At 40.0% G+C, this 17,583-nt stretch overlaps 1 protein-coding gene across 3 annotated transcripts in view; it reads right to left on the reverse strand.

Moving 5' to 3' along the window:
* Window positions 1-1,064: 1,064 nt before the first annotated feature.
* Window positions 1,065-17,583, reverse strand: part of DYNC1I1 (dynein cytoplasmic 1 intermediate chain 1) — a 280,263-nt gene continuing 263,744 nt past the window's right edge. For all 3 annotated transcript variants that reach the window (XM_075271791.1, XM_075271790.1, XM_075271789.1), the window contains one exon: window positions 1,065-1,437. In XM_075271791.1, the coding sequence (XP_075127892.1) occupies window positions 1,330-1,437 (108 nt within the window). In that variant the 3' untranslated portion in view covers window positions 1,065-1,329. The remainder of the gene's footprint in view (window positions 1,438-17,583) is intronic.

Genomic DNA, 17,583 nt, shown 5'->3' on the forward strand with positions numbered 1-17,583 from the left:
ACAGATCTAAGGCTTGACAATTTTATTGGAGTGCCCTTACTCGAGGCCTGAGACCGGTGTGATAGAACCTGCCAACATCTGGTCCACTATGGTGGCAATAGCCTCTTGGATATAGAGTTATTTGCACATACATGTCAGTGGGTCTGACCTCAGGGACATAGGCTGGGCATGATGGGTCGTCTGTTTGGGGTCGTGTGCTTGGCATCACAGGTTGTCCCATTCAGTACAATTAGGAGGCTGCGGCCTCATCATTGACCTAATCTGCAGGTTGGTTCCCCCACCAAGCAAATAGTGAAAGGCCTATCGCTAACAATGGTAATTTAGTATCGTTCCCTTTGTTTCAGGAGTTCAGATTTCATAATTTAGGAAGTCGTGGAAAACAAGTTGCAATGTGTCAATTACCAAAATAAAGTGAATGTAGATCCCATTAATATTCAATGGGTTTGTCCTTTGGAGGAGGAGTCCTGGAATTGATGATACGACCCCCACAGATAGAGCCCTCATCTCATCATCATCCAGTCTGTCTGGGATGACATAAAGAGACAGACAGATTGGAGCAAACAACATCCACAGAAGATCTGGGCTTAGTTTTCCAAGATGGCGGCGGGAAACAACCTCCCTGCCCAGATCTGTCAAAAACCATCTGCAAGTACCGAGAAGAACTGATGGAAGGCAAAGGGCAAAGGTCACACCGAATATTGATGGGATTTATATTTCTCTCTACGTCATTCACTTCATTTTAGTAATTGACAAAAATCTATTAAACCTTCCATTTCTGACAGTAGTTTTTTTCCACACTTTTGCACACCGACAAAAAAAGTCTCCAACTTGAAGTAGTTACGTCAGTGCTGCCCCCTAGGAGGAAGGACTTGGAAACTGTCAGCAGACACATTGTGCTTTCTGATACAAAGCTGCCACCACCACCACCAGGCTTCGTAAGGAAATTCATGTCTCCCGTGCAAGAACACGACAGTCGCGCAGGACCTACTCTACTATATGGAGCGACGCCTTGTGAATAGTTATACGTATATATGATTTTGTCCAGGAATGACTGAAGTGCTGGCTCTGATAGACTTCATTTAATTAAAATACTGGCACACAGTGAAATATTTGTAGACCAAGGAAGGACAGGAGACAAGAGTGTAGATTGTCTGCACAATATAGAGACGACAGGATGTCTCGCCTGGGCTGGGTACTATTTAAACAAGAAGCTGAAGGTAAAAGACGACTGGCGGCGCTTTAAAAGATCACGGCAAAAAAAGTAATGTCGGATATTGGTACATTCAGTTACGGATGAATACTGTGCTGGTTGTCACGTATGTTGGGCTATCAGGTGGACAGTTCTACAGCTGCTTCTTCCCCATCACCTCGGTTGGCGCGGATCTCGACCAAAGTACGGGCAAGGCGGCCCCATTCATCGCTGTGCGGAACGGCAAACTGCAGAGACAAAGGAGAAGGATTTGTGAGGGAAAACTGTAGTCACTAATGTGTAAAGAGAATTTTGGGGAAGTTCCTCCATGTGTTCGGCTGACCACGTCATCGCCAGTAATATATCAGTTATTGTGTATTCTGGGTAAGCCCAAAGTAACAGCTGCTTTCTCTGCAGGTGACAAAAAAACAAAACAAAACATACTCCTCCTGTCCCTGTTGTCTCCCACCAAAATCCTATTCTGCTGCTTCAGGGTCTAAGACCTGGTTCACATCCGAGTCGGTAATCCGTTCGGGGGAGTCCGCATTATAGTCTAAGGGGTCCGTGTGCTTTCACTGCACAACGCTTGCCAATGCATTTGGTGGGGGGGGTCCCCATGTGGACTCCCCTGAACAGATTACCGAACGAGGCCTAAGTCTTGCTACATACTTCAGTGGCCTAAGTAAAGAACGGCGACGTCCTGTGCCCTTGCTGAGGCTGCTGATTGACCACAACAGTCACGTGCAGTGGGACTTCTGCTGAAACAAGATCCCAGAGCAGCAGGACTGGACCGCAGTGGGAGACACCACAGCACAAGGGACAGGTGAGTATGGAGGGTTTTCGTTTTCGTTCTCCACTTTCCCTGTTCTCCGTGGAAAAAAAAAAAAATATTAAAATCGTGGACAACCCCTTTAAGGCAGAAGTTTTATTATCTCTCTAAGGCTGGGTTCACATGGGGATTTTTGGACCAGATTTTCATGCAAAATCCGGTTAAAAAAAACACCTCCCATTGACTTAAATGGGAGCCGTTTCTTCCTGCTCATGGAAAAAAGAAGTAACCTGCACTTTCTTGGCGCAAATTCCGCCACACAGTCCGCGGCGCGAACACTCCCTCCCGAGTAGGCCTATTCATTTGGGCCTAATCTTGAGCGGAATGCTGCGACTGGATACCAGTGTATTACACAGTCATCCAGTGACAGCTAGCCGTTTTTTGGACCAGACTCTGAGGCGGCCTCCGCGTCAAAATTGGGCCCAAAACACTCTGTCTGAACCCAGCCTAATGGATTAATGGGGAAAAACACAAAGCAAGACTTGCAGAAAAGACACATTGATCCATCGGCATCATGATTTGTCCAAGTCTTTCCAATTTGCCAAAAATGGAAATTGGAGATCAATGGAGTTTCAAGTTCAAAAAACTGCAAATTAAAAAAAAACAAAAAAAAAAACTTTTAATACCTGCCCATTTCTTATCTATCAATAATGAGACCTGAAGCAACATGGAGGACAACCTTGAGACATTCGGTCTTAAACAATATACAAGCACGGGTATTTTGCCACGACTTGCGCGATGATTTTAACAAAAATATTCCGAAGATTGGCCAAAAGCTTTCCACTGAGAAAACGTTTATCTTGTATCTACGGCCAAGTGACGAGACCTAATCCTTCGACCCCAGTTCATACAGTAGCAGAATTGGGAGCAAAACAAAATATCTACACAAGTACTAACCCCAAATTCTGAATTGTTATTGGTCCCATGAATGATGTAAGATGATCAGTATCTCATGGCCTGTGGTTACCGCTCACGAAAAGTAGAAAGCAAGTTTCAGAAGAAATTCGGCTACAGATTTTCATGTAGCTCGACGTTCCACAAACTAAAACCAAATGTCAGCACTTCTGTAGCTTAACCCTGCCGACACAGAACTGTTGCATCATTCATTTCTCGTGCAAGGAAGAAGATTTTTTTTTTTTGATTCAGCCATTTACACGTGAGGTCACCCACTTAAGATAATGGACTTTGGGCATAGCATCCTTGGCCATCATGGCAACCTTCATATAACGGTCCTGGTCTACCACCGAAGTCAATATATCCCTCCTCCATCGAACTTCTCCTTTTCCCATTCCACTTTTTGAGTAATAATTTCATTGCCGATATCCCAATTAACCAAGGTAAGTGTCTGGGTTACGAAGGTGGTTTCTTTTAGTTGGGTGCATAAAAGCTGGACACTAAGAACCAGTCGTTGAACTTTGAGAATTATGACCAGACACTTGGATCTTCGACTAAACCAGATCCTGCTCATTGGAGAAGACAATCATTTTTGGAAGCAAGTGGATAACCATAAACCACACGGGTTAAAACAAAAATCCTGAAACATCACTGACTCGGTTGACGATACTGAGATGACCATGAGTTGAAAATTCCTGCAGTTACTCAACGCGGTCATGTTTATTGAATGTCGCTAGGACAAACCCCTTTGCATGGATCATCTAAACTCTTAGGTGTCCTACCATGACCAAGTGGTCCATAGAGATGACCATGTGATACTTCGCGTCCACCCAATATGTATAGTCCATAGGCACCCCAACAAGGGTTAGGGCTACCATTCAAAACATGTTTTCCGTAGAACTTTGATCTATAGCAAGTGGCTCGCAAGTCTCCAACCCCAAGTAAGCCGTAACCCCAAGCCGTAGCAGCCTAGGCTTTTAGGTGGAGTTTCCCTTTTACAAAGAATGAGATGTTATGTGACCGAGCGCTGTAATATTTTGGAAATAAAACCTAAAAGGTGTTTTTTTTTTTTTTTTTTCTCCCCATTTCGAAATTTATCATAATTAAATTAGCGAGTGAGGTGACCTGCCAAAAAGCCTTACCGCTGTCTGGCCGCACGTCATAGTGCTTATCCCTTGTACCTTCTACGGGAAGGATCAGTCATGTTTCACCCTTGAAATTAATTTTCAGTGTAAACCTCTCGAAGACTTTCCCTGTTTACAATGAAAATATTGCAGAAACTGTGAAAATGACTCCATATTCTAATGAATGAGGATATCGAATGTCCTGACAAGTCCTGCCCTACAGTGGTGAGGCTGGTAGGCTCTGTATGTTGTAAAGCCTGCAATGGGGGGCCTTATAAAAACTACTGCATACAATGGGGTAAAACAAAAAATGTCCTTGGCCTTTGTGCACCCTGCACAGCCACATAAAAGGTTAATTTTTCTCTTTTTTTGGCGGGGCAAGAGGGGCAGATTTTGACGCTGAATCCACATAATAATCCGCCCCCTCACAATAGAGGTCTATGTAGACCGATAGCTTACTTTTTTCTGTTAGCGGCATGTTACCCATTCATTTGGGCCTAGTCCAGAGTGGTAAGCCGCGACAGTTGTGGCAGGCTCATGTTGGCCCTAAATCAGGACCAAAATCTGCCATTCCGCGCCCCGTGTGAACTAGCCCTAAGAGAACCTTTCTCCAACTCTTTGAATCCGCCAAGAGGTTCCGTTCTTCTCGTACAGTTGGAATTTCTTTCTCTAGCTCCCACCGTTCGTGAGCAATCATTGTTTCAGCATCCAAAATGCTAATTAGACCCTCTACAGTCAGGTGGGCGGTCTAGAGCAGATAATTTGAGACCACCCACCTGACATTAGAGCGCCTATATAGGATATTCCACGCTGAACCCAACCATAGCACAGAAACAATGAGGGCTGTTGAAAAAAATTCCAACTGTGCCAGAATCAGTGGAGCGGAGCCTATTGATGGAGGTAAAGGTCCTATATAAAGGGGTTGTAACTGCAACCAAAACCCATCACATCAATTATAGCTGAGCGTATCGGCCATGGCCTGCAACCTTTGCAATGCAAAAACTGAAATCTGCAGGAGACTTACAGCAAATATACCAATACCGAAAATAGACTGAAGGAAATTCAGAAGTGTGTCCGTCATGTTTGTCCTTGAGGTAGATGTTTTTGAGCCAAAACCAAGAATGGCTACAAAAGGAATGGGAAATATCTAGGAAGCTTCTTATACTTCTACTCAATCCACTCCTGACTTTGGCTCAAAAATCTGCAATGAAAAAAGCAGCTTTTACGCAATGTAGCCTAGGGCTATAACCCCATGATGCGGAAACGCAGCTTTTTTTGTTGCAGTTTTGTAAGCCAATGTCAAGAATGACTAGAAAGGAATGGGGAATATATAGGAAGTTCTTATACTTCTACCTTCTGTTCAATCCACTCCTGACTAGGGTTGAGCCGATCTTGGGATTTCAGGATCGATTTTGAAATCCGATTTCCGATCATTTTCCATTCGATCCCAATTCCGATCCTAATGCAAGTCAATGGGATTTTTTTTTTTTCTAAGATCGTTTTCAAAAGCTATAAAAAGTTACCAAAAAATTCATATAAGTTCTTAGAATGCATAGAAAGAGCAAGGGAACACTGAAATGGCCATGAAACATTATTTTTTAATCACTCGCCATATAATACGCCATGGCTGAAGTTCGCGAGTAGATAGATACTACTGTACATTGACTTGTCTATCTACTCTTCTGCTTCGTCTTTGCATTACCGTATACTCAGCTCTGCTACATCTGAGATGTAGCAGAGCCAAGTCTACGGTAAAGCAGGGATGAAGCAGAAGAGTAGATAGACAAGTCAATGTACAGTAATGCAGATGTAACAGAGTCCAGTATACGGACTCTGCTACATCTCCATTACTGTACATTGTAGTAGTAGTAGCTGACATTGTTAGCTTTTCCCACAATGCTTGGCCCGTAGCAAAGCATTGTGGGAAATAACATCTGACCTCGATCCCGCCTAAAAAGATCAGGATCGGAATTCCGATCGCGATTGTGAAATTTACTCGATCGCCTATCGGAATCCGATCTTTTCCGATCCCGATTGCTCAACCCTACTCCTGACTGGCTCAAAAAACTGCAACAAAAAAAGCAACGTGGGGCTTTAGCCTAAAGGGGTTTTTGGGCTTATTAATTGAAGATCGGCAGAGATCCGGTTCCCATCCGATTAGCTATTTGAAGGGTCACTTTCAGAAGAGCGTTGCAGGATAGTCTCACAAGCCCCAGCACATTGCCATATCTCATACAATTTCACAACACTACAGATTTTTTTGTTGTTACACCGCTGATCTACGCAACGTTCAGCTTTTTCTTAAAACTAACTTTAGAAGACGACCCTTATATTATGTATAGATAGAATCCTAAGACTTCTTCTACACCTCCAGTGTCCCCCTCACCCTCCAGGTTCTGGTCATCTACTTAGGTTTCCTATGACGGTGGTATATAATGGGATCACCATTTGTAGTAAGCGCGTCGTTAATTCTATATGTGTTACATACCGTGCCTGCCAAGCACACTTCAGCAGGCGGCCAAGATATATTAACCCCGTCCCAAATTCCAGCGCTGACTCCAGAAATTTACTGTGATGATGTCATGACAACAACATACACATTTCGGTATATGCCAGTCGTAGACGGAGTGTCGCAGAATTTTTTACAGAACACGAGTTGTCAGGTGGGAGGATCGGTCCCCGGTTATTGCTCTCCGGGGGCCGGTTAATCATAGAGCGAGGCCAGACCTGATAGGACGAAGGTGGATTCATGGATGAGGCAAGAAGAAGTTATTTATAGGGCAGGGAGTGGCAGCCTTCGCCCATCCCGTAATTCCAAGCTTTACCATGTGTCATAGTGAGACATTTTTGGCATTGCTCGGCCTAACTTCACCGACCCCTACGGAATAAGATGATTATGTTGTCAGTGACTCTATATCCCACCAGTGATTGACGGATTCTGCTCATAAATGTGTAAAAGATGGTGAAAATTATTAACAAGTGTCTGAATCGACTTTTCCGTTTGGGCAAATTTTTTTTCCAATTTTTTTTATACTTAACCTTTTTGTTAATCTAATTTGTGAAATTGGGAACAAAAAAAAATCCCAAAGTTCTGTCAATGATTTGAGTTCCATAATGGGTCCGTCCGAAGTGCCAGTGGAGGTGTCGGTAGGTGGCCGAATCTACCATAATATGATCTAACTGTGGTCTAGGGGACCCGCGTGTGAATCGGGATCAGACCGGTTGGGTATTCCCTACCCAAGGAGATAAGTGGCAACGGCCCTAAAGATGGCGCAACAATGTCTCAGTATGAAGGAGGTATCAATGGATGGATGAGGTGGCCAGTGGTTGGCTGAGTAGTCACATTTCATACGGCAAGTCAATCAGAAACATGAAGGGCGGTGAGATGCAGCTAATTTACAAAAAACTAACGCATTTTGGCCTTTTAAAAAAACAGTACAAAAACCATGTATGTTACCCAGACAACCCCTTTAAAATAACAATTCTTCATGGATTCCCCTCTGAAGATTGTGTGGTGGTTTATTAATGTTGCTCTTACTTTCTCAAGGCTATGGATGACTGTCTTAGGTAAGTCAGTCCCCCGATGCAGGTTAAGTCAAGTGATTTAATCAAGATGTCTTATAAAGTTGTCAGAAGAAGAAGTTTGAATTTATATTTCGTACAGGATTAAAATTGAGTGGAATTTAATGCAGAAGAACATAAACTGAGAAACTGGGAATGGAGGGATTGGTGGAGATACCTCAGGACACCTCCAGAACTAGTGGCCACTGCACAAGCCGAGGGGCTCAGAAACTGGACACAATCAAATCTGTCTGTAAGAGAGTCAAAACAGACAAAAGGAAAACCCAATGTGGCGGCATGTCCTAAATCACATGGCTGCACAGGGCCTGGACTGAAGGTAACTGCAAATGATTCAGTCATGACGTTGTGAGCGCAGCTCTGGAGAATAATACATGATAAGTAATGTAATGTATGTACACAGTGACTGTACCAGCAGAATAGTGAGCGCAGCTCTGGAGTATATATAATACAGGATAAGTAATGTAATGTATGTACACAGTGACTGTACCAGCAGAATAATGAGCGCAGCTCTGGAGTATAATACAGGATAAGTAATGTAATGTATGTACACAGTGACTGCACCAGCAGAATAGTGAGCGCAGCTCTGCAGTATAATACAGGATAAGTAATGTAATGTATGTACACAGTGACTGCACCAGCAGAATAGTGAGCGCAGCTCTGGAGTATAATACAGGATAAGTAATGTAATGTATGTACACAGTGACTGCACCAGCAGAATAGTGAGCGCAGCTCTGGAGTATAATACAGGATAAGTAATGTAATGTATGTACACAGTGACTGTACCAGCAGAACAGTGAGCGCAGCTCTGGAGTATAATACAGGATAAGTAATGTAATGTATGTACACAGTGACTGCACCAGCAGAATAGTGAGCGCAGCTCTGGAGTATAATACAGGATAAGTAATGTAATGTATGTACACAGTGACTGTACCAGCAGAATAGTGAGCGCAGCTCTGGAGTATAATACAGGATAAGTAATCCTATTAATATTATAAATGTGAAAGTTTGTGGGTTTGTGTGTTTGGATGTTTGCATGTTCGGATGTTTGTTCCTCAATCACGGAAAAACCGCTCCACCGATTTGGCTGAAATTTTCCACAAACATAGATAATACACTCGATTGCGCAATAGGCTACTTTTCGTCACAATAGCGCACATACATTTTTCCCAGGACCTTTTGGATGTTTGGCGGTCAATCACGCAAAAACCGCTCCACCGATTTGGCTGAAATTTTCCACAAACATAGTTATTACACTCGGTTAAACAATAGGCTACTTTTCGTCACAATAGCGCACATACGTTTGTGCCAGGACCCCCACAAAACCCTAACTCACACCACCATCTCTGCAATCTCACACACTTTGGACCATAGCAAGCCACAAAATTTATATTGCCCTCTACAGCCTCGCCCCTAACCCCACACAATCTCATATACATATACTTTACCACTTTGCCCCTCCCCTTAACGATTCTCTAGGAGGCGCTCTTTAACGCTCCGGAGCAGCCATGTTTGCCCCCACCACTCTGACAATCCGCGACACCGCCCACCCATGTCAATACCCCTAGGAAGTCTAATAAATGCAAAAAAAAAAGTTTAAAAAAAGTAAAAAAAAATATAAAAAAAATAAATAAAAAGGATTAAAAATTCAAATCACCCCCCTTTCCCTAGAACACATATAAAAGTAGTTAAAAACTGTGAAATACATACATGTTAGGTATCCGCGCGTCCTAAATCGCTCGCTCTACAAAGTTATAAAAATATTTTTCCTGTTCAGTAAACGCCGTAGCGGGAAAAATGGTCAAAAGTGCCAAACTGCCATTTTTTCACTGTTTTGATTCTGCTAAAAATTTGAATAAAAAGTGATCAAAGCAATAACATTTCCCAAAAATGGTAGAAATACAAAGTACACCCGTTCCCGCAAAAAAAAAACCCTATACATCCCCGTACACGCAAGTATAAAAAAGTTACGGCTGTTGGAATATGGCGACTTTTCAAAAAATAATTTTTTAACACAGTTTTGGATTTTTTTTAAGGGGTCAAAATGTAAATAAAACCATATAAATTTGGTATCCCCGGAATCGTAACGAAGCACAGAATACAAGGGACAGGTCATTTTGGTTGCACAGTGAACGCCGTAAAACCAAAGCCCGTAAGAAAGTCGCAGAAATGCATTTTTTCTTCAAATCCACCCCATTCTGAATTTTTTCCCTGCTTCCCAGTACATTATATAGAATAAATAATGGCGGCATCATGAAGAAAAATTTGTCCCAGGAAAAATTAAGACCTCATATGGCTCTGGGAGCGGAGAAATAAAAAAGTTATGGGGTTTAGAAGGAGGGGAGTCAAAAAGAAAATCAAAAAATGCCATAGGCGGGAAAGGGTTAACTTCAAATACTTCTGTCCCAAAGTCACTATGTAAAGTTTCTCACAACACCGTATATATAGCAGCTCTAATACAAAGTAACTTCAACACAAAAGTCTCACGGATTCTCTGAATTACAGCAAAAACAAGATATAAAGTTACATTTCATACCCCATACCTTATACACAGTACGAAAACCTTACCCGCGCCTGTATATACCCACTGCTACAATCACCGCAGAAGAAGTCGCGGGTACCAGCTAGTGTAATGTATGTACACAGTGACTGCACCAGCAGAATAGTGAGCGCAGCTCTGGAGTATAATACAGGATAAGTAATGTAATGTATGTACACAGTGACTGCACCAGCAGAATAGTGAGCGCAGCTCTGGAGTATAATACAGGATAAGTAATGTAATGTATGTACACAGTGACTGCACCAGCAGAATAGTGAGCGCAGCTCTGCAGTATAATACAGGATAAGTAATGTAATGTATGTACACAGTGACTGCACCAGCAGAATAGTGAGCGCAGCTCTGGAGTATAATACAGGATAAGTAATGTAATGTATGTACACAGTGACTGTACCAGCAGAATAGTGAGCGCAGCTCTGGGGTATAATACAGGATAAGTAATGTAATGTATGTACACAGTGACTGTACCAGCAGAATAGTGAGCGCAGCTCTGGGGTATAATACAGGATAAGTAATGTAATGTATGTACACAGTGACTGCACCAGCAGAATAGTGAGCGCAGCTCTGGAGTATAATACAGGATAAGTAATGTAATGTATGTACACAGTGACTGTACCAGCAGAATAGTGAGCGCAGCTTTGGAGTATAATACAGGATAAGTAATGTAATGTATGTACACAGTGACTGTACCAGCAGAATAGTGAGCGCAGCTCTGGACTATAATACAGGATAAGTAATGTAATGTATGTACACAGTGACTGTACCAGCAGAATAGTGAGCGCAGCTCTGGAGTATAATACAGGATAAGTAATGTAATGTATGTACACAGTGACTGCACCAGCAGAATAGTGAGCGCAGCTCTGAAGTATAATACAGGATAAGTAATGTAATGTATGTACACAGTGACTGCACCAGCAGAATAGTGAGCGCAGCTCTGGAGTATAATACAGGATAAGTAATGTATGTACACAGTGACTGTACCAGCAGAATTGTGAGCGCAGCTCTGGAGTATAATACAGGATAAGTAATGTAATGTATGTACACAGTGACTGTACCAGCAGAATAGTGAGCGCAGCTCTGGAGTATAATACAGGATAAGTAATGTAATGTATGTACACAGTGACTGTACCAGCAGAATAGTGAGCGCAGCTCTGGAGTATAATACAGGATAAGTAATGTAATGTATGTACACAGTGACTGTACCAGCAGAATAGTGAGCGCAGCTCTGGAGTATAATACAGGATAAGTAATGTAATGTATGTACACAGTGACTGTACCAGCAGAATAGTGAGCGCAGCTCTGGAGTATAATACAGGGTAAGTAATGTAATGTATGTACACAGTGACTGTACCAGCAGAATAGTGAGCGCAGCTCTGGAGTATAATACAGGATAAGTAATGTAATGTATGTACACAGTGACTGTACCAGCAGAATAGTGAGCGCAGCTCTGGAGTATAATACAGGATAAGTAATGTAATGTATGTACACAGTGACTGCACCAGCAGAATAGTGAGCGCAGCTCTGGAGTATAATACAGGATAAGTAATGTAATGTATGTACACAGTGACTGCACCAGCAGAATAGTGAGCGCAGCTCTGGAGTATAATACAGGATAAGTAATGTAATGTATGTACACAGTGACTGCACCAGCAGAATAGTGAGCGCAGCTCTGGAGTATAATACAGGATAAGTAATGTAATGTATGTACACAGTGACTGTACCAGCAGAATAGTGAGCGCAGCTCTGGAGTATAATAAAGGATAAGTAATGTAATGTATGTACACAGTAACTGCACCAGCAGAATAGTGAGCGCAGCTCTGGAGTATAATACAGGATAAGTAATGTATGTACACAGTCACTGCACCAGCAGAATAGTGAGCGCAGCTCTGGAGTATAATACAGGATAAGTAATGTAATGTATGTACACAGTGACTGTACCAGCAGAATAGTGAGCGCAGCTCTGGGGTATAATACAGGAATAATGTTATAGTTTAGTGGTAATTACAGGTGGACTTCTCCTTCTGCACTGTCTATAGTAATTTATCTTATATACTGGACATGACTCTGAGCACTGACATTAATGTGAATGACCCTTTCTTCTATGGCTGTGTCAGATTTTAAGTCTCCACAGTCTCTTAGGTCTCTTTGCAGTGCCAAGGAGACTTCATTCTGGAATCTTTTGTTGTCCGTCCTCCCAGACCGTTGCCCTGTAATCTCTTCACCTGTATCACCTATATGATCATGTGACCGGATTTCCCCTTTAACCCCGCGGTATCCTCGCCATCGTACTCTAATAGTTGTTTATTGTCGCCTGCCTCACACGAGTGGCGATGACATAAATCAGATGAATGAAGGCTCTCGGCAATATTCCCCCCTTCTCTCCTTTTTGGAGCACATGTTCCTGAGCCGTCTATGGAAACACAGCTGTGAAATCGTCAGAGTCAAAACTGAATGGAATTACCAACCGTAAAAACAAACATTTAACAGTAATAAAGGATCCTGCCGCAATGTCAGATACTATTGGAAGCGACATGTGAATAGCAGGAAAAAAGTAGGTGAACGACTGCCAGCGGAGGATCAACTTACCAGCTAGGCCAGGAGGCTGAAATAGGGGGTGAGAGGAGAGGGGGCAATATCATGGTTTATTATAGGGGGTATCTGGGGACACAGGGGGAGCTGGAACATCAATACCAGGAGATACCAAACTCCTAATACTCACCCATGTCTGCGAAGATAGGAAATGTTGTGTCAGAAACACTGATGGAAGCCATTATATAGTCTATAGGAGCGGTGAGCAGTCTGATATACAGAGTAATGCTGCTGAGATCTATATAGTTGTCCATAGTGGGGAGTTTATTCTTATCTATAGTGGTAGTAATATAATCACTATAGTCTTGTACATAGGAGGTAGTATTATAGTAGTTATATTCTTGTACATAGGAGTAGTATTATAGTAGTTATATTCTTGTACATAGGAGCAGTATTATAGTAGTTATATTCTTGTACATAGGAGGCAGTATTATAGTAGTTATATTCTTGTACATAGGAGCAGTATTATAGTAGTTATATTCTTGTACATAGCAGGTAGTATTATAGTAGTTATATTCTTATACATAGGAGTAGTATTATAGTAGTTATATTCTTGTACATAGGAGCAGTATTATAGTAGTTATATTCTTGTACATAGGAGGCAGTATTATAGTAGTTATATTCTTGTACATAGGAGTAGTATTATAGTAGTTATATTCTTGTACATAGCAGGTAGTATTATAGTAGTTATATTCTTGTACATAGGAGCAGTATTATAGTAGTTATATTCTTGTACATAGGAGCAGTATTATAGTAGTTATATTCTTGTACATAGGAGGTAGTATTATAGTAGTTATATTCTTGTACATAGGAGCAGTATTATAGTAGTTATATTCTTGTACATAGGAGTAGTATTATAGTAGTTATATTCTTGTACATAGGAGCAGTATTATAGTAGTTATATTCTTGTACATAGGAGCAGTATTATAGTAGTTATATTCTTGTACATAGGAGCAGTATTATAGTAGTTATATTCTTGTACATCGGAGTAGTATTATAGTAGTTATATTCTTGTACATCGGCGTAGTATTATAGTAGTTATATTCTTGTACATAGGAGTAGTATTATAGTAGTCATATTCTTGTACATAGGAGTAGTATTATAGTAGTTATATTCTTGTACATCGGCGTAGTATTATAGTAGTTATATTCTTGTACATAGGAGCAGTATTATAGTAGTTATATTCTTGTACATAGGAGCAGTATTATAGTAGTTATATTCTTGTACATAGGAGTAGTATTATAGTAGTTATATTCTTGTACATAGGAGTAGTATTATAGTAGTTATATTCTTGTACATAGGGGCAGTATTATAGTAGTTATATTCTTGTACATAGGAGTAGTATTATAGTAGTTATATTCTTGTACATAGGAGTAGTATTATAGTAGTTATATTCTTGTACATAGGGGCAGTATTATAGTAGTTATATTCTTGTACATAGGAGTAGTATTATAGTAGTTATATTCTTGTACATAGGAGGTAGTATTATAGTAGTTATATTCTTGTACATAGGAGGTAGTATTATAGTAGTTATATTCTTGTGCATAGGAGTAGTATTATAGTAGTTATATTCTTGTGCATAGGAGCAGTATTATAGTAGTTATATTCTTGTACATAGGAGCAGTATTATAGTAGTTATATTCTTGTACATAGGAGCAGTATTATAGTAGTTATATTCTTGTACATAGGAGCAGTATTATAGTAGTTATATTCTTGTACATAGGAGCAGTATTATAGTAGTTATATTCTTGTACATAGGAGTAGTATTATAGTAGTTATATTCTTGTACATAGGGGCAGTATTATAGTAGTTATATTCTTGTACATAGGAGTAGTATTATAGTAGTTATATTCTTGTACATAGGATGTAGTATTATAGTAGTTATATTCTTGTACATAGGAGCAGTATTATAGTAGTTATATTCTTGTACATAGGAGCAGTATTATAGTAGTTATATTCTTGTACATAGGAGGTAGTATTATAGTAGTTATATTCTTGTACATAGGAGTAGTATTATAGTAGTTATATTCTTGTACATAGCAGGTAGTATTATAGTAGTTATATTCTTGTACATAGGAGCAGTATTATAGTAGTTATATTCTTGTACATAGGAGCAGTATTATAGTAGTTATATTCTTGTACATAGGAGTAGTATTATAGTAGTTATATTCTTGTACATAGGAGCAGTATTATAGTAGTTATATTCTTGTACATAGGAGCAGTATTATAGTAGTTATATTCTTGTACATAGGAGTAGTATTATAGTAGTTATATTCTTGTACATAGGAGTAGTATTATAGTAGTTATATTCTTGTACATAGGAGGTAGTATTATAGTAGTTATATTCTTGTGCATAGGAGTAGTATTATAGTAGTTATATTCTTGTACATAGGAGCAGTATTATAGTAGTTATATTCTTGTACATAGGAGTAGTATTATAGTAGTTATATTCTTGTACATAGGAGTAGTATTATAGTAGTTATATTCTTGTACATAGGGGCAGTATTATAGTAGTTATATTCTTGTACATAGGAGTAGTATTATAGTAGTTATATTCTTGTACATAGGAGGTAGTATTATAGTAGTTATATTCTTGTACATAGGAGCAGTATTATAGTAGTTATATTCTTGTACATAGGAGCAGTATTATAGTAGTTATATTCTTGTACATAGGAGGTAGTATTATAGTAGTTATATTCTTGTACATAGGGGCAGTATTATAGTAGTTATATTCTTGTACATAGGAGGTAGTATTATAGTAGTTATATTCTTGTACATAGGAGCAGTATTATAGTAGTTATATTCTTGTACATAGGAGGTAGTATTATAGTAGTTATATTCTTGTACATAGGAGTAGTATTATAGTAGTTATATTCTTGTACATAGGGGGCAGTATTATAGTAGTTATATTCTTGTACATAGGAGGTAGTATTATAGTAGTTATATTCTTGTACATAGGAGGTAGTATTATAGTAGTTATATTCTTGTACATAGGGGCAGTATTATAGTAGTTATATTCTTGTACATAGGGGCAGTATTATAGTAGTTATATTCTTGTACATAGGAGGTAGTATTATAGTAGTTATATTCTTGTACATAGGAGTAGTATTATAGTAGTTATATTCTTGTACATAGGAGGTAGTATTATAGTAGTTATATTCTTGTACATAGGGGGCAGTATTATAGTAGTTATATTCTTGTACATAGGGGCAGTATTATAGTAGTTATATTCTTGTACATAGGAGGTAGTATTATAGTAGTTATATCCGGGTAGTTATACCCCCAGTTTACCGTTTATGCTGTTATTACTATATAAAGACCTGTTGGTGCGGTAAGGATTAAAGATATTATCATGATCCTGAAATGTTTATATATATTTATTCTCCTTTAATTGAAATCTCATGCCCCGTATTAAGCAGACACAGAATATGCAGAAAGTAAATGTTACCAGTTATTATATATGGAGTATACGACCAGACGAGATAACCTTAATGATCTCCAGCTCTAATGTGTTAAGTCCATTAATTATCGCGCTCAGCCTAATACATAGCTATAGCGGTAATGGTTATCATACTGTACTTAAATAATTAGGACAATGTAAGCCGTCCTGCCAATTACCCCGAGCCTTCATTTATGGCTTATTACAAGGATAATTATCGGTGATTCATTTAGCGAATAAAACTTCAAGTGCAAGTAAAATTATCCCGGCTTTTTATCCCACTATACTGTGTATAAGGACATCGGGGGTGACATTGGCGCTGTGACACTCGGATCTAGAAAATTACCCCTCAAGAGGGTCTCAGCTACATGAAAACATAGAAGTAGTCACAAAGAGCACAAATAGGAGAGGGATAGTAATGGCCGCCATTGTGTCCATCTATAAGGGAGGAGTCGTAGTCATGGACTAGCAGACGAGCCACAGGTTGGCCTGACTTTCCTCATAACAAGGCGTCCTTAAAGTGAATCTCTATCTGTAAACCCCATTTTTAGGCCTAACAGTCTATGTTATTAGTTTTCAGTTCTCAAGAACGTATCATAAAGGCCTTGACTTTCTTATTGCCATTCACACTTCTCCTTTTTCGTCTTCAGTCTTCATTGATGCTGCTGCAAATAATAAGAATAAGAGTCTCCTTCCCCCTCTGGCAGCTGAAAATATAGCCCCTTCCTTACTTCCCTGCAGAAAGGGTCTTCTCCGCTATACTGCCACCTACAACTCCTTCATGATAAGCCTGGGCAGAAAGCTACTCCTATTGGCTGCCCTGAACAGATCACTATGCAGACACCTTATTGTGAGGAGAGTAACTGAGCATGTGCGTCCACCAGCACTCAGCTCCTAAGGTGGACGTTCACATCGCTTTACACTTATGGTGGCGCCATACTATGTCAGTAAATAGAACTCTTCACTGTATCGCTTTCTAACCACCTACAAAGAACAATTTTTACTTATTTTTATGTTTTAATATTATATTTTTGGGCTGTCAGTCCATTATATTCTTCAGATGTAAAGGGTTTTATTCCAACTCCAATATTTCTTGAATTCCAAAGGTTTTATATTCCAGGATTCTACATCGTGTCGCTCGCTGCACTAAGCTAGAAAAACAAGGCAATGTCTTTAGTAAAAGCTGCAGAAGGTAATATACTGGCCAATAAATCAAAGTCGCATGCGGGTGGAAATCCAAATAAATTAATGCATTTCAATGCAGATGTATTTCAATGGCCTGCACCGATACGCCAGATGTTGGCTGTGCCGAATCCCGTGTTTATATATATATGACATATACGTAGGGTTCCTCGTCACTTACATCAGTGCATCTGACTTCCA

This window comes from Leptodactylus fuscus, chromosome 4 (assembly GCF_031893055.1).
Source record: "Leptodactylus fuscus isolate aLepFus1 chromosome 4, aLepFus1.hap2, whole genome shotgun sequence".
NCBI classification, from domain to species: domain Eukaryota; kingdom Metazoa; phylum Chordata; class Amphibia; order Anura; family Leptodactylidae; genus Leptodactylus; species Leptodactylus fuscus.